We start from the raw sequence: 18,491 nt of genomic DNA on the forward strand, positions 1-18,491 counted from the left end.
TGGCTGATGTGGTAATGTGGGATATTATGGGTAGTAGTCCGGTAGCTCTGACTGATGGGATGATGTGGGATATTAGTGGTAGTAGTCAGGTGGCTCTGGCTGATGGGATGATGTGTGATATTATGGGTAGTTGTCCGGTGGCTATGGCTGACGGGATGACGTGGGAGATTAGTGGTAGTTGTCCGGTGGCTCTGGCTGATGGGATGATGTGGGATATTATAGTGAATGTGGCTATGCGGAATGGGCGGGGCTCTACACTCAGCTTTATATATATATAATCATTAAAATTTGTTATAACTAACCGCAGTTAGTTACTATGCCCAGGCAGCGCCAGGCTCTTCAGCTAGTTGCTGTATAAAGAAGAAAACTATTGGTTTAAAAATTAAAAACCACAATGTCATTAGGCAATGCCTTAAAGGATGATGTGGTCTTCAAAATGATCTGATATGTCAGATTTGGTAAGAACTTGTATTTCCTATGAAGTAACAATTCTGAAAGATCTTTTCTTATAACTCTGCAATGTGCTGCTTTTTTGTTTTTCCCTTTGAAAATTTATGATTTAACTGGTAGTGCCCCTGTAAAGCTGGTGGACATCCATGCAAAGTCTGAAATTGAACGCTAATTGGACAATACCAGATTGTGCTGACATTCTATTGACCGTGAGATTATCAATACACAGTTGTAAATTATTTTCCACATTTCCAGAATAGCAGAGGAATGACACAGTGCAGAGTTATAATTGTTGTACAATTGGTATACAAGTCGTTATACAAAACACATTTTGTTAACTGCAGAAAATTGGATTGGCAAATTATTCTCCATGAAACAAAAAAAAAACAATCATGTCTTATGGAGGTGGTCTCATCACGTAGTCGCTTTAGCAGAAGATCAGCTTGTGCCAGACGTGAATTGTCAGCTGCTGATATTCCCTAGAGTGGCCACTACAGGGGAAATAGAGTATTACATGCAGTTATTCAGATAAATAACCGTTTATCTGATGCGCGTTGATCTGACATCTAGGCTCTTTTCACACGTCTGTTAATCTTTTCCATTCGTCTATTTAGAACAAACAGAAGAGATAAACTATAGAATTAGCATCCTGTTTGTTGCTCTGTAAAGCAAAAGCAGAAAACCTCATTGTTTTCTGTCTGATCATTCTGTCTGATTTATGTTTGTTGTTTATTTTTGAAGGAAAAGTTCTGCATGTTGGACTATTATTTTGGCCATTCTAAAAATAAGCAACACAAGGAAATTAGACGGACCTAGGCTTATACTGGTCTACAGGTGAACAGGAGAATCATCCATTGGGCCCCTGTGCAAGAGTGGGCCACCACCCTCTTATATGAGCAGCACTTGGCATTATATACATGAATCACCATGTACAGACACAGACAGCATCTTATTCCTGTAACAATCCACCCAGTTCATTACTATATAAATTTGTGATTGAGCATAGTAGCATAGTTAGTAAGGCCGAAAAAAGACATTAGTCCATCCAGTTCAGCCTATAAAATTCAGTCAGAATAAATCCCCAGATCTACGTCCTTCTAAAGAACCTAACAATAACTGTAAGATACAATATTGTTACGATCCAGGAAGACATCCAGGCCTCTCTTGAACCCTTCGACTGAGTTCGCCATCACCACCTCCTCAGGCAGAGAATTCCAGATTCTCACTGCCCTAACAGTCAAGAATCCTCCTACTATGTTGGTGGAAAAACCTTCTCTCCTCCAGTCACAGAGAATGCCCCCTTGTGACCGTCACCTTCCTTGGTATAAACCGATCCTCGGAGAGGTATTTGTATTGTCCCCTTATATACTTACAGTGGCATGTAAAAGTTTGGGCACCCCTGGTCAAAATTACTGTTATTGTGACCAGTTAAGCAAGTTGAAGATGGAATGATCTCTAAAAGGGCTAAAGTTAAAGATGACACATTTTCTCTGTATTTTAGGCCAAAAAAATTATATATTGTCATTTTAAAACTTACAATAAGGAAAATAAGCCAATGCCAAAGCATTCTCAGCATTCTCATTTTGTGTACCAACCTCTTGTGTGGCACGGTATCAAACGCTTTGGAAAAATCAAGATATACCACATCCAATGACTCGCCTTGGTCCAGTCTATAGCTTACCTCTTCATAAAAACTGATTAGATTGGTTTGACAGGAGCGATTCCTCATAAAGCCATGCTGATATGGCGTTAAACAGTTATTCTCATTGAGATAATCCAGAATAACATCCCTCAGAAACCCTTCAAATATGTTACCAACAATAGAGGTTAGACTTACTGGCCTATAATTTCCAGGTTCACTTTTAGAGCCCTTTTTGAATATTGGTACCACATTTGCTATGCGCCAGTCCTGTGGAACAGACTCCGTCGCTATAGAGTCTCTAAATATAAGAAATAATGTTTTGTCTATTACATTACTTAGTTCTCTTAGTACTCGTGGGTGTATGCCATCCGGACCCGGAGATTTATTTATTTTAATCTTATTTAGCCGGTTTTGCACCTCTTCTTGGGTTAGATTGGTGACCCTTAATATAGGGTTTTCTTTGTCTCTCGGCATTTCACCTAGCATTTCATTTTCCACTGTGAATACCGTGGAGAAGAAGGTGTTTAATATATTAGCTTTTTCCTCGTCATCTACAACCATACTTTCCTCACAATTTTTTAATGAGCCTACACTTTCACTTTTGATTCTTTTACTATTGATATAGTTGAAGAACAGCTTGGGATTAGTTTTACTCTCCTTAGCAATGTGCTTCTCTGTTTCCTTTTTGGCAGCTTTAATTATTTTTTTAGATAAAGAATTTTTCTTCTTATAGAGAAAAAGGATAATGTTACATTTGCATGTAATTGAAAAGTTGGGCCCTGGAGTTAGTTACTGGTGGGCCCTTGGCACCCCAGTCTGACACTGTCACAAACCCTATATAAATGAATGGGACCACTCTACTTCTTTTTGACACAAGAATGCACAGGATGCTGGTTCTATTTATGTTATATTTTTCTGCTCTAAATGTAGCAGACAAATGAAAAAGATAAACAGACATGTGAACAGAGCCTTAGTAGCTGATTCCACTACATGACATCTCTATGACCTACTTTAATATAGGAAAAACCTTTAAGCACAAACACCTTTCCATATGCCCTTAAATGAGTTTTCCAGTTTAAAAAAAACTGTCTCTCCTCCAGCTGCAGCTTTCTTTAAAAAAACCCAAAACCTGATCTTTACTCGCCTATCCTGGGTCCATTGTTGACTCTCCTCCGCTGCTCCCAGTGTCCGCTATTGTATGCAGTGCTGATGTCACATTGACAGAGTGTGACAGAAAATCGGTGAGCTCAGTGGTTCTGAGTGGCTTCTGTAGTCACATGGGTAGAACCGCTGAGCTCAGTTATTAGCGGTAGCGCTGTTGGCGTGACATCGGCGCTGCAGACAATCACCGATACATGAGAGGCTCAAGTAGGGTGAGTTAAGCACAGTTTGTTTTTTTAAACAAACTACAGCCGGGGTGCAGGAATTTTCCGAAACAAGTTTTGTGGAAATGAGACAATTATTAATTAAGAAACTCTTTTTTGTGTGAGTTACCTCCAATGTTGACATATACATGTTAGTCTCATTTTAAAACCAAGGCTCTACTATGTCCAATCTCCAGATCCAACACTGAACTAATTGATTTAATAGAAATTAAGCTGGAAAATGATATCTAAGTAAGGCACACGATGGAGATCGTCTGACATAGATGTGTTGTAACTTATTCCTGGCTTTCAATGTGTGATAATTCTACAGAGTAGCTGGATGGAAGATTTATTATTGATGCTTTACACAGTTAACATCCTATTCCTGAAAGTGCTCAGGACACCAGACACTTCTAATAGGAAACAACTTGATTCCAAAAATCTCAGTGTGGAAGGAACATATAATTATTGCTTTCCTATTTCCATTTTCAACTTGTTTGTAAAAGTACATTCTCTCACTTTTTGAACTTCTTTAGCGTCAACCAGTCTGGGACTTGGATGTCTTGTCTGCCAGAAGTGGGGGCTCACCGAACCAAAAACTCTTGAAAGAAGCTTTAACCGCAAAGGAACTGCAGAGCATGGAAAAGCATCTAGCTGGTATGTGCTGAAAACTACACTTTAGTGTGCGAGGTGTACGAGAGCTTTCATCCGGCTGAAAGTGAAGCGGGAGCTCAGTAACTCATCCAGCTGCATTATATCAGGGAGCTGCAATAGCTTTATTGAACATTTCTTTTTAAAACACCCGCAAATTTCCGACTATTGCTAGATTTTACAGGGAATTTGTTAGTAGGATCAACCCTTTTAAGACATCGATATGTCCACGAAGTTCATAGGAAGTAAAATGAAATGATAACTTAGCATCTGCGATCCAATGTCTTATTCCAGAGAAAGCCATGCTTTTTTTTTCGTAACATGTAAATGAAATGTTAAGATCTATGGGTGGGACATAGATTCCCTGACACACTGCCTTCTATTTTACATGAAAGGGCACATTATCATTGTGACACATGTAGATCATGGGAGCAGACTGTCAGTCATTGCATATCTCAGACTGGTAACATTCCATTTTATTTACAATAAGCTACAAAGGCAGATTCTTAGGGAGATCTAGGCCCGGCCCATAGGTCCTAACAGCTCATTTACGTATTAAGGAAAATGTGGATTTCTCTAGAATAAGGCCTCGGATCACAGTTATTAAAATATCATTTCCAGCTTCCTATGGCCTATATGTCCATATAGATGGCTTAGAAGGGTTGATCCTATTGACAGATTCCCTTAAAAGGAAATTACGGTACTTTTCTTTGTCTTTGATGATGGTTCCATCCTTGTCCATCTCTACTTCACATGACAACGTTGAATCTCAGTATTCAGATCCTTCACTGAAGCTTGGATTTTCACACTAAATACATTTACCACTAATCGACAGCACAGATGATAAATGTATGATCACTAGAGGAAATAGAGTAACTTAAAGCTTGTGGGCCCCAATGCAACATCTCTAACAGGGCCCTCAAAAATCACAAGTCTTTAACCCTTTCCCACAAAGGGACATCATATTCGCATCCTGGGAATGGATCCTCAGTATGGATGAGCAAGCACTAAAATGCTCGGGTGCTCTTTGCTCGAACCGAGCAATTTCTAATACTCGCATGCTCATTTCAAGTAATGAGTAAAATGGGAGTCAATAGGAAAGCTGAGATTTTTTCTGGCAGATCCTACAAAGAGATCTGGGGGCAGTGAAAATGTTCAAATGGAGGGAAAAGTAGTAAATGGAAAGAGAACAGAATGGGGAAGACCACTGTAAGCATCTCAGACTCCCAGAACACTGCTGACAATAAAGATGTCACACTTTTACTCCTCTTTAACCCCTTTACTCCCAAGGGTGGTTTGCATGTTAATACAATTCTGACCACTGTCCCTTTATGAGGTAATACCTCTGGAACGCTTCCATGGATCCCGGTGATTCTGACAATGTTTTCTCATGACATATTGTACTTCATGTTAGTGGTAAAATATCATTCATATAACTTGTATTTTTTGTGAAAAAAATGGAAATTTGGCGAAAATTTTGAAAATTTCGCAATTTTCCAAATTTGAATTTTTATGCTCTTAAATCACAGAGATATGGCACTGAAAAAACATAATAAGTAACATTTCCCACATGTTTACTTTACATCAGCATAATTTGGGAACCAAAATTGTTTTTGTTAGGAAGTTATAAGGGTTAAAAGTTGACCAGCAATTTCTCATTTTTACAACACCATTTTATTTTTAGGGACCGCATCACATTTGAAGTCACTTTGAGGGGTCAATATGATTGAAAATACCCAAAAGTGACACCATTCTAAAAGCCGCACCCCTCAAGGTGCTCAAAACCACATTCAAGAAGTTTATTAACCCTTCAGGTGCTTCACAGGAATTTTTGAATGTTTAAAAAAAATGAGTATTTAACTTTTTTTCACAAAAAAAATACTTCAGATTCAATTTTTTTATTTTACCAAGGGTAACAGGAAAAATTGGACTGGAAAAGTTATTGTGCAATTTGTCCTGAGTACGCCGATACCTGATATGTGGGGGGGAACCACTGTTTGGGTGCATGGCAGAGCTCGGAAGGGAAGGAGCGCCGTTTGACTTTTTCACTGCAAAATTGGCTGGAATTCAGATCGGATGCCATGTCAAGTTTGGAGAGCTCCTGATGTGTCTAAACAGTGGAAACCCCCCACAAGTGACACCATTTTGGAAACTAGACCCCCTAGTAACTTATCTAGATATGTGGTGAGCACTTTGAACCCCCAAGGGCTTCACAGAAGTTTATAACATACAGCCGTACAATTAAAAAAATCATATTTTTTCCACAAAAATGATCTTTTCACCCCCAATTTCTATTTTCCCAAGAGTAACAGGACCCTAAAAGTTATTGTGCAATTTGTCCTGAGTACGCTGATACCCAATATGTGGGGGTAAACCACTATTTGGGGGCATGGCAGAGCTCGGAAGGGAAGCAGCGCCATTTGACTTTTTTCGCTGGAATTGAGATCGGACGACATGTTGCGTTTGGAAAGCCCCTGATGTACCAAAACAGTGGAAACCCCCCAATTCTAACTCCAACCCTAACACCAACACACCTCTAACCCTAACCCTAACCCTAATGGGAATATGGAAATAAATACATTTTTTTTATTTTATTATTTTTCCCTAACTAAGTGGGTGATAAAGGGGGGTTTGATTTACTATCTATGGTGGGTTTTTATGCTTGGCAGCTGTAGCACGCTAAAAGACGCTTTTTAATGTAAAAATAGTTTATGCATCACCACATTTTGAGAGCTATAATTTTTCCATATTTTGACCCACTGAGTCATGTGAGGTCTTATTTTTTGTGGGACGAGTTGACGTTTTTATTGGTACCATTTTCGGGCACATGACATTTTTTGATCGCTTTTTATTCCGATTTTTGGGACGAAGAATGAACAAAAACCAGCGTTTCATGAATTTCTTTTGGGGGGTGCGTTTACACCGTTCCGCGTGCGGTAAAATTGTTAAGGCGGTTTTATTCTTCGGGTCAGTACGGTTACAGCGATACCTCATTTATGTCTTTTTTATGTTTTGGCGCTTTTATGCAAACAATTTTATATAAAAAATAATTATTTTGCATCGCTTTATTCTGTGAGCTATAACTTTTTTATTTTTTCACTGATGACGTTGTGTGGCAGCTCGTTTTATGCCGGACAAGATGACATTTTCAGTGGTACCAAGGTTATTTATATCCGTCTTTTTAATCGCGCATTATTGCACTTTTTGTTCGGCGGTATAGTGATAAAGCTTTATTTTTTGCTTCTTTTTTTATTTTTATTTTTTAAGGGGTTCAATAAAGGGGTTAACTAGTGGGAAAGTTTTATAGGACACGTCGTTACGGACGCGGCGATATCAAATATGTGTACTTTTATTGTATTTTTTTTTCAAAAAATGAATTTATTAGGGAATATTTTTTTTTTCATTTATTTAGCAATTTTTTTATAAATTATTTTTACACTTTTTTTTTCTTTAACTTTGTTACATTGTCCCAGGGGGGACATCACTGTCATGTGACAGATCGCTGATCTGTCACATCACAGATCACTGTGACAGATCAGCGATCTGTCACAGGCAGTGCTGGAGGCTTCCTCATGCCGGCGCTTTGCAGGCATGAGGAAGCCGGCTCCCTGCAGGCCCCCAAAGGTCCCCGCCGCCATATTGGATCCGGGGACCTTCAGGGAAGGAGGCCTCCGCAGCAACGCTGCACATTGCGCTGCTGCGGGGGTCTCAGGGAAGCACGAAGGGAGCCCCCTCCCTGCCGAAGCTTCCCTAAACCACCAGTACACTGCGATCGTGTTTGATCACAGTGTGCCAGGGATTAGCATGTCGGGGCGGTCCGTGACCACCCCTGACACATAGTGCCGGATGTCAGCTGTAATCAGCAGACACCCGGCCGCGATCAGCTGCGCTCCCCCCGTGAGCGCAGCTGATCACGCTAGACGTACTATTCCGTCCTTGGGACTTAGGTCACATGGACGGAATAGTACGTCTAATGTAGGAAAGGGTTAAGGACTGACAATAAAACATTCCAAACCGATGAGAAATTGCATTTTACAGGAAAAAAAAGTTAAGAAACATTCATTTTTTCCTGTATAATGACTTGTATATAAGGCAACTTTTAAAATGGATTAAAAAAATATATACTATACATAAGCCAAAATTTATTTTTTCTTATTCTTAAAAAAGGAAATTTCAGTTTCATTTATGATGGAAGAAAGAGCTGCCAAAACCCTGTATTACACATAAAGTAGCGCCTCATACACATTCTGTTGAAATTGTCTTGTATTGGAACTCCTAGACACATAAAGGCTATATAAGATTATCTCAGCACAGGAACATTTTTTTTAAACACATCCAGTTTTGGAAGTTATTTCTATTCCAAGATAAATTATTTAAACTGTTGATTGCAATGTACTTTGTTCATGGGAAAAAGTATTGTCAGGTGCTTGCAGCAGCTCAATTAACTCCATACATACCAAAGTCAGTAGCAACCTCAGCATGTAAGGAGAATCACTGAGGGAGATCATTCCCCTGGCTCCCCGCAGCTTGATCGTGGAGAGTCAATGATTGCTGTTACAGCTGGAGGTATAACAACGGTCTCTGGTTTTGCCATAGATCAACGCTTGCTAGATCTTGCAACCTGTGAGTATAAAAGTGACAGGTTGGATAATTCACTGCACTACAGAAAGTCATTGAATATATTTGTGGATGTCGCATGAAGCAATGAGTGGCTTCCTGCTTAGCATCATGCACTTACACCATACTCATGCTCATGTTAGAAGCAAGGCTTGTAGATGTGCTCAAGTCGTATGTTGATTGTGGATCACATACTGACAGTCTATAGAGTAATGTCAAATGGGGAATATGTATTTTTTTATTTATAAAAAGGATTGTAATATAAAAATATATAACTTTTCAAAACTATGACATTTTCACACTTTTTATTACTTCCTTAATTATTCTTCTCAGGGATGAGACTAAACAGTTTGTGGGTTATGCTCATGAATCATCATTCCCTCTATGGGCAGAACACCATGTTCTCCTTTCCATTTGACTTGACTGCCTTAACTGCCTGCGAGTGAATTGCTTGTAGTGTTTTGCCCTAGAGAACTGCAAGAAATGTCAGCACTTAAGAGTTTGACAGTGGCACATTTTTGCTGCCATATCAGCTCCTGAGCATTTCTCAGTTTCGTGCAACAATACTATCATGAGAAGGCATGATCCTTGCATCGATTTCAGCAATAATTTCTATTCAGTTATTTAATATCTAATGGAAAAAGTGACATTTTGTTTTATATCATGTAACATGGATTTTCTATACAAGCTGATTAACACCTGTAGGCACAAGCCATACTCTATTATATCGTGTTACTATTATTAATATTATTGTATGATCTACTGTGAACTTGTTTTTTTAATTGTATTGGGAAAATTGTGAAATATACAGTATGTAATGTAGATTAATCAGTGCTACTCACAATAAAGGAGGTATGTGCCTTTTACACCTTAAGTATATCGAAAAGCTATTTATGCCAAATGTGTTCTGTACTAGTGGTTAGAGATGAGCGAACTTGTTCAGAAAATGTTCGCCAATCTCAAATTCAGCACGAACGTTGCACATTCGGATTTGTGTCCAGATTCCTGAGCTTTTTTTCCTAAAAATCGGCAAAAGTCGGCCAAAGTTCTGTCAGTGACCGAGTTCACTAAGAGCTCTTTCAGACATCAGTGATTCCGGTAGCAGCTCGGGCCACAAAACGTCCCACACAGGAGCACATTGATGACACATGGACGACATCCCTGTGTGACAGTGACGCCTGTGAATCAGCGGTAATATTCACGCTGTTCCCCAGCGCTGGGTGCTGAAGTGAAGACAGCTCATATCACTGTCCCTTGCCCATGATGTGATCAGCACTAGCAGAGGACAATGCTGAGAGTTATATTCAACTGTTAACAGCGAGAGCAGGCGGCAGCTGATGGCAGTATTCATCAGCCACCGCCTGCGCTATAAATAAATAAATTAAAAAATGACGTGGGATTCCCCTGTATTTTTGCCAACCAGCCAGGCAAAACTGACAGCTGTGGGCTGCAACCCTCCGCTGTCAGCTTCAGCAAGGCTGGTTATCAGGAATAAAGGCTATATTTTTAAAATTATTTAAATAATTAAAAAAAACGGCGTGGGGTCCGTTTTTCAACCAACCTAGCTGAAGCAGACAGCTGTAAGTTGGTATTTTCAGGCTGGTAAGGGGCCTTGATTATTGCCTCACAGCCTAAAAATAGAAGCCCGCAGCTGCCCAGAAAAGGCGCATCTATTAGATGCACCAATTCTGGCGCTTTGCCTGGCTTTTCCCACTTGCACTGTAACGGTGCAAAATGGGGTTCATATTCATATATTCTGTACCATTGTTTTTTCAAACACTTTATTGCCATCTTATCTGAGAACAGCACAATGTAGAGTCAGAGATCCTGATTTTAGCACTGTGTCAATTACTGAGCTGCTTAGTGTAGTTTTCATAAAAACACTGTTTTTGCAGCAGGAAATTATCATTAAACTGGTAAACCTGCTACCATGTGGTCCTCCATATTCATGCACCACCACTGATTGGCAACTTTTTGCTTATGCACGGAAACCGGAAACTGTCAATCAAGGGTGTGGGTAGGGTTATACTGAGCACAGTATTCAGAGAACTGCTAGATTTGCAGCAGAGAAAGCAGTTATTTTATCAAAATGACAGCAGCAGTCCAGTAAGTTACACACCACTGAAATCGGGGTCTCTGCCCCTACATCATGCTACTCTCAGATGGGGTAGTAAAAGCCTGGTGATAGATTCCCTTTAATGGGAACAATCACTGGATGCAGTGGTCTTGAAACCGGGAAAGGTCAGTAATGCTGATTTTAATTATTTTTAGATATCACATATCACAAGCTTATAGGCTGAAAAAGCTTGAAGGGGAAAAACCCCTTTAAGCTATGTGCTCACTGAGTTTTCAGAGGAGAAGCTGAGCAAAAACTCAGTTTTCAGGGCTTTTGAGATTTCAAGGAGGATTTGGAGAGTTTCTGCAAAGATTATTTCAAAAACTCCTTGCACATAGCCTTAACCTAAATATTGCCATGTTCTCGGTGACTACGTATCACCTTAACAGTAAATTATGGTTAATTCAGAAGTCCCTTTCTGAATTTACTATAAAATGCCACCCTCACTTTTACTTTGCCTTAACCTTTATGTACTATTAGAAGTCATTCTTTTCGGAACACGTGCTATTATGTATCGTACCTTCTTTTGTGTATTTCCCTCTAGTCATATCATGCAGGTAAATTTCTGTTGGAGGGACATGCATTTTTAAGTTAGGTCAGTTTATCTATCCACAAGTTTAATAGATTGAGCAGTAATCATTGCTTTTATAGTGATTGTTTTGGACCAATGTTCCATCTGTATTCAAATTTATTGCACAAGCTTAAAAATTATTCTTGGCTCTTACTGTAGTTTTTACAGCTACGATTGAGAATTTTACACATGATCAATAAAAACTACAGTTGGCAGTATCAGAATGCTTTCCCAAGCGAGAAGACTTCAGGGATTGTATCCTATTGAATACATTTGATTTGGGATGAAGAAAAACTAACATTTGAGACCATACGGTAATAGCTATTTTTGGTATACAACAGGTGAAAACTTTGACATTAGGATTAGTATACATTCACACACTACAGAACGGAAAGTAAAGCACAAAAATGAAAAAACTTCTTGATTAGGTACACTTAATTACCTTAAAAACAGAAACAAGTGTATAAAAAAGACCTTTAGCATTCAAAAACATTGAAAACCGAGTACAACAAAAAAGTTGAGCATAGCTCTCAGAAACAAGAAATAATGTAAAGGATTAAGTATCATAATTGATTAAGTCATTGACCCTATAGTAATGCTTCAGTTTCATTGCATAGATTGTGAAACTGACTTTGATTTTATACAGTGTACAGTGTCATCTAAAATTTAAGGTACCTCTGTTCAAAATTACTATTATTGTGGAATCTCCTTGGTCAAGGTTATCTGAGCACACAAATCTCCAAGTGGACCCAAACTTTTGAATTGGCCCATTTTCCTTTCTTGTAATGTGTCATCCTTCTTTAGGCCTTTTTAGAGATCATTTAATCTTCAACTTGCTTAACTGATCACAATAACAGTAATTTTGACCAGGGGTGTACAAGGTTTTGCATGCCACTGTAGTCTGACACACCAAGACAGTCATATTGCCAATCCATAAGAACCATTATGTACTTTGGGGAGCAAGTAAAGGACCCCATACACATAAGACAGCTGTTGGCAGAACGATGCAAAGGACGATCAGTCGGTCAAAACTTTGGTGCTCTCTAAGAGAAAGCCGCTGGCTGACACATCTGAAATTGAACATGCATGATCAACATCTCCCCAAACCATCAGTCTGGTAGCACCTCCATACACATTAGAGTGTCATCTAAACCTGGCTAGAGTGTCTTAAGAAATAGTCAGCCTAATATGTTTGGGCCTAAGAGTTTTAATGAGATTTTCTATTTTTAAAATTGTCCAGCTCATCTTATTCTCATTGTCACCTTCACAAATAAAAAGCATGTTACCTTGGTGTGATATGTGTACATAATAGGATGATGGACTGATACATTTTTTTAGCCTTTTCTAAAACTTGCTGTTTTGGGAGGATTACTCTGTATATTCTCGGGTGTACCCACCTTTTTTGTACCTGTGGCTACTGTCTTATTGCTTTTTAATACATATTTGTTATGTGTGTGTTCTCAATAAAATTTTCATTTTAATTACATATATGGCCATTTGTAAAGCCTTTTTTGAGTGTTTTCTTAACAGTAAATCATCACATTTCTGAATTTGAATTGTTTGTTTTACAAATTGTCTTATTTATCCCATTATAAGTAGTATTTCCACCGTGTACAACAACAATGTATTTTTTCAAATTTCTTGATAATGTAATTTAGGTCTAAAGATTGTGTAAAATTTCTACGGCGTAGAGTTTTCGAGTTCGGAAACTGGGATTTTAGATGATTACTTGAATTCTGAATTGTTTAACTTCATATGCTATCAATTATCGTATTGACTTTTTTTAGAGATTAAATTGGTGCATTGAGAATTTTTAAAGACAATACTACCAGAAAGTTCATGTTTACCCATGCTTTAGTGGTTTGAGGCACAGACAACAAAGACATGGTCTGTCGGAAGAACAAAGTTTAAAAAGTAATAGAAAAGGAAACTGAAATAAAAATAGTTATTTCAAGCTATTTTCACTGCTTCTATAAAAAAAAAAGTTAATTTTGTTTTGATGTTTCAGATATTGAAAAAGACTTGGCACTAATAGCTGAAGTAAGTATGTCACGGAGCCCAGCTAACCAACAAGGAGTTGGCACAGTTGGAAATGACCATCAAGGAAGTTACCAAGCTTCAAATGTACAAAACACAAAACCACAAGTGCCAAACCAAACTACAAAAAACTTACAGCTTCAACTTCAAGGGAACAAGTCACCTCCTTTAAATAACAGCAGAACCCATGGTTCAAATCCACCAAACAGTAGACCACAGACTCCAAATTCACAGACAACTAAACTTCAAACACCTGTGACTCCATTGACCAGACCAGTAACTCCTAATAGCTTGTTGAACAGACCCCTCACTCCAAGTAATCAGGGAAACAAAGATGGAATCTCCCCAGGACATAGAAGTAGATCTGTAACTGTTAAAAGTCAAGTTGGGTGGACTTCTGGTGCACTATCAGGAGTTCCTGTTCAGCTTCCTGCTGACACTCTGGGAATGGCATCTCATCGGAACAGTGTTGCAGAGGTACAATTAAATTTATATGATGAAAATTCTTTCTGTTTCAATTCAGTAATTGTTTTTGAGTTAATTTTACTGCTGTATAAGTAACATACTTACTTGGGCCTGTCTTTCCTACTGGTTGCCACAAACTTTTCCGATTCCTAGTGCAGTGCTGACTTCAGACAGGACAGTAGTTTCGCCCATGCCGAGCAGTGTGCTTGACAATAATATTAGTAGGCAGAATGTTAGTCTAGGTCATGTTGGTCGATCAACTACTCCACTGATTTAACCCAGGCACTGCTTCAGCAAAGGCCAAATCCCTGTGCAGCAAGCAGTAAAAGGGTGCATACTAGGAAGTCTTTGGAACATAAGTGGACGGGCTAATGTCAAGACTGTCAGAACTGATAATATGATAATCTTGAAAGTACGGGAACCTAAATTTGATCTTATATTGTGTTCACATCATTATTTTATGTTTAGTTTATAAACCTAAAAATTTTGTCATCCATAATTTGAAAAAAAATATTTGCCAACTTTATAGGAGATAAAGGAAAGATTTTTATTTGCCAAATTTATAGGAAAACGGCACAAGCTCCAATGAACTTTATGTGAGTCCGTCATGTTCTTTCGGAGTTATACAAACTCAGTCATATTATTGGAAGGTTCAAAATGTCAGCAATCACTACCCTCCCACTACTGATGTGTTTATAGTATTTAAAAATTCAGTTTTTACTTAACCCCATTACCTCCTAATCTCAACCCTAACCCTAGCCCTCACCCTAACCCTAACCCTAATGGGAAAATGGAAATAAATACTTTTTTTTAAATTTTATTATTTCTCCCTAACTAAGGGGGTGATAAAGGGGGGTTTGATTTACTATTTATAGCGGATTTTTATTTGGCAACAGTCACACGGTAAAAGACGCTTTTTATAGCAAAAAATAGTTTTTGCATCACCACATTTTGAGAGCTATAATTTTTCCATATTTTGACCCACAGAGTCGTGTGAGGTCTTATTTTTTGCAGGATGAGTTGACATTTTTATTGGTGCCTTTTTTGGGCATGTGACATTTTTTGATCGCTTTTTATTCCGATTTTTGGGATGCAGAATGAACAAAAAACAGCATTTCATTATTTTATTTTGGGGGGGCGTTTACACCGTTCCACGTGTGGTAAAATCGATAAAGCGGTTTTATTCTTCGGGTCAGTACGATTTCAGCTATACCGCAATTATATTTTTTTAATGTTTTGGCACTTTTATACAATAAAATCAAGTTTATATAAAAAATAATTATTTTTGCATCGCTTTATTCTGCGAGCTATAACTTTTCTATTTTTTTGCTGATGATGCTGTATGGTGGCTTGTTTTTTGCGGGACAAGATGACGTTTTCAGTGGTATCATGGTTATTTAGATCCGTCTTTTTGTTCGCGTGTTATTGCACTTTTTATTCGGCAGTATGATGATAAAGCATTGTTTGCAGGCACTGAGAAAGCCGCCTCCCTTCAGGACCCAGAAGGCCCCCATGGCCATCTTGGATCCGAGAGCCTGCAGAGAGGAGACCCTCGGAACAATGCAAGCACATCGCCCCCTCCCTGCGTGGTTCTTCCCTATGCCCTGGTGCACTGCAATCATGTTTGATTGCAGTGTGCTGGGAGCCAGGAGTGGTCCGTGATCGCTCCTGGCACATAGTGCCGGGTGTCAGCTGTGATAATCAGCTGACACCCGGCCATGATCAGCTGCGCTCCCCCCCGTGAGCGCAGCTGATCGCTATGACATACTATCCTGTCCATGGGCATACGGGCCTAGGGCACGTGGACGGGATAGTATGTCAGATGTCAGAAAGAGGTTAAGATTAGAAATGCCAGCCCAAAATCCAGCTATTTATTCACATCTTTTTAGGTGGATGACCAATTTAGGAATAAGGAAATACAGTGTTAAAGAGTTGTCCATTACTTGAACAACCCCATCTCAATCACTGTTTCCCCCAAGTAAAATAATTGCAGCTATACTCACCTTAGATGTTGGCACTGGCTCTCCTGGGGCTTTGCGTGACATTGTTAGGTCACATAATTCCTGCGGCCAATCTGAGCCGCTTCACTCTCCCCTTCTTATGTAACTGACATCTGGAGGAAGTCACAGCTGTGGTTGCTCTATCACCTCCAAATGTCTGTTATGTCCGAAGAAGGGGAGAGTGAAGTGGCCAGTCATTGGCCGCAGGGATCATTGTTATGTCACGCGAGCCACAGTAGAGCAAGTGGCAACACCGCTGGAATGGTGTCGGCACCAGAGGTGAGTATAGTTGTTATTATTTTACTTGGAGGAAACATAATAATGGAGTCAAGGTTGTCTGAGAAGTGTAAATATTATTCTTGGAGCAAGTGTACAGGACTTGTGTGCGTGTTTAATACTGATATTACAGCTCTGGACAGTTGGGGACGGTTTTTACTCTGCAAAACTAAATTGAAAGACCCCAGTTAAGCTATATGTATTGTAACTGAAGCAGTCAATGACTATATACTGAAACCTCGTGGTTTCTTAATTTAACATCAACACTGAAAAATAGCATTGACTTGTTGTTACATATTGTATGATAGAATGGTCCCCAAACATAGAATGGAATCATCGTGCCATGCAAACCCTGTGCATAACTTATCATGATGCTGATGTAATAGAAATAAACCTGTAAATTAAGCAAATGAGTACATTGGACTTTATAACCTTGGGGCGTCTGTCCAACTAGGAGAAAATGTCAACACTAATGTGATTCACTTTGCACCGACACATACAGTTTTAGACTGACTTTACATGATGACAACATTGACATTTTAAAACAAATGGATTGCAGCAATTTTCTTATTGAAAATGATTGTACAGTATTGCTAAAGCACTTTCACCTGGATGAAAGCACTGAAATATAATTTGCAGTTTGTATACTGTGTGGCTTACTGGATATGACAAATCTAGAAGCTTTAACTGTCTCAATTTCTAAATGTAGACATTTAGAAAATTAAAAAAATAATTTTAAAAAATATGAAAAAAAGAAAGAAACATAGAAGATTAAATAAACCCCTTTTTCCACCCATTAAAAATAAAAATAAAAGCACATAGCAATACATATGTCCAGAAAAGTCAGATCTAATATAAAAATAATTAACCTGATTGGTAAATGGCAAAAATTCAAGTTCGCCAAAATTCATTTCTTTAGGTCTCTGAAATACCACAAAAAATGCTGTAACAAGCGATCACAGCGTCAGAACGTCTTACCTATCCCAAAATGGTATCAATAAAAACATTGCCTCGCCTCGCAAAAAATAAGCCATCACAGAGCCCAATTGACCAAATGTTTTAGGTCTCAGAAAATGGTGATACAACACCTTAAACTTTTTTTTTTAAACTTCTGATTTCTTTTTTTACCACTAAAGTAATATAATAAACTGGATGTTTAGTATTACCATAATTGGACTGATGAGGAGAATTATATCGGGAGGTCTTTTTTTTTACCACACAATGTATATTATAAAATCAATTTTCAAAACACAATGTCAGAATTTTTTTTTTTTTTCTTTTCACAATTTCTCCCCGCTTAGAATGTTATCCCGTTTTCCAGTACTCTATGTGGTAAAATGAATGATGTCATTCAAAAGTATAACTCGTTTCACAAAAAAATGGGTATTTTTGGACAGAAAAATAAAGAAGTTATGGCTCTGGGAAGAAGGTGAGGAAAAAACAAGTTTTGCCACAATTTATTCGATGGATGTTGCCATCAAATGATTCTAAAAGGGCCTATATACTTTTCTCGAAACCTATTCTATTACAGGCAATTTGTAAAAGAATATTCAAAAATGGGTCCAGGAATTTAACCCCTTGCCATTTTGGTAGTATATTTCCTTGTAAGTTGAGGACCTCACATGGTTTTATTTTTCTTAGACCAATATTAAATGATGATAAGATGATTTTTTATCAACATCACTGTGTAGCTATGTATTTTTTGATTTTTTATTTTTTTCTTCTATGGTTGGAGCTTATGTAAGTCATGAAGTATCTGCACCTGACAACTGACTTTGCAAGAAAATATGGGATAACTTTCTTTCTTCCTTTAAATATACAGTAAATATGTAATTTTTTTTCATATATTAGACACAAAAATCGTTTTTTTTGGCAAATTCATCAAAAGGAAAAAAAAAAAATTTAAGGTAGATAACTGAAATGTTCATGATTTCCTTAGTTACTGACCTGTCGATGAACCAGAACCCACTAATACCACAGTCTCTCAACCTTGTATATTATGTCATGCTGTCTTACTTATTTCATACTTGAGATTCAGTTTATCTCCCTGACCATCCAAAAACACTTCGAAGCTGGTTGCATTCAGCTACAGGAAGCAGCAACAGTTTTATTGTTAATTTAATTTGCATAAAAATGCAGATATCATATTAACTTAGGGTTTGAATTGTGGAATTCCTGGATCAACTCCTCCGTGCCTTCTAGCTGAGATAAAATAAATGTAATTATTTTTTAAAACATATGCCAAGATCTCCTTTAAAGATTAGGTAGAACACACACAGGCACATTTTTTCAAGGCCCTAAA

The 18,491-nt window shown here is 38.2% G+C and overlaps 1 protein-coding gene across 3 annotated transcripts in view; it reads left to right on the forward strand.

Annotated features, from left to right (window-relative positions):
• CUNH8orf34 (chromosome unknown C8orf34 homolog) overlaps positions 1-18,491 on the forward strand; it is a 967,955-nt gene that overhangs the window by 385,493 nt on the left and 563,971 nt on the right. For all 3 annotated transcript variants that reach the window (XM_073583858.1, XM_073583859.1, XM_073583860.1), the window contains exons 11-12: positions 3,993-4,113; positions 13,420-13,925. In XM_073583858.1, the coding sequence (XP_073439959.1) occupies positions 3,993-4,113; positions 13,420-13,925 (627 nt within the window). The remainder of the gene's footprint in view (positions 1-3,992; positions 4,114-13,419; positions 13,926-18,491) is intronic.

Source organism: Dendrobates tinctorius, unplaced genomic scaffold (genome assembly GCF_039654945.1).
Source record: "Dendrobates tinctorius isolate UK_male_01 unplaced genomic scaffold, ASM3965494v1 ptg000082l, whole genome shotgun sequence".
NCBI classification, from domain to species: Eukaryota; Metazoa; Chordata; class Amphibia; order Anura; family Dendrobatidae; genus Dendrobates; species Dendrobates tinctorius.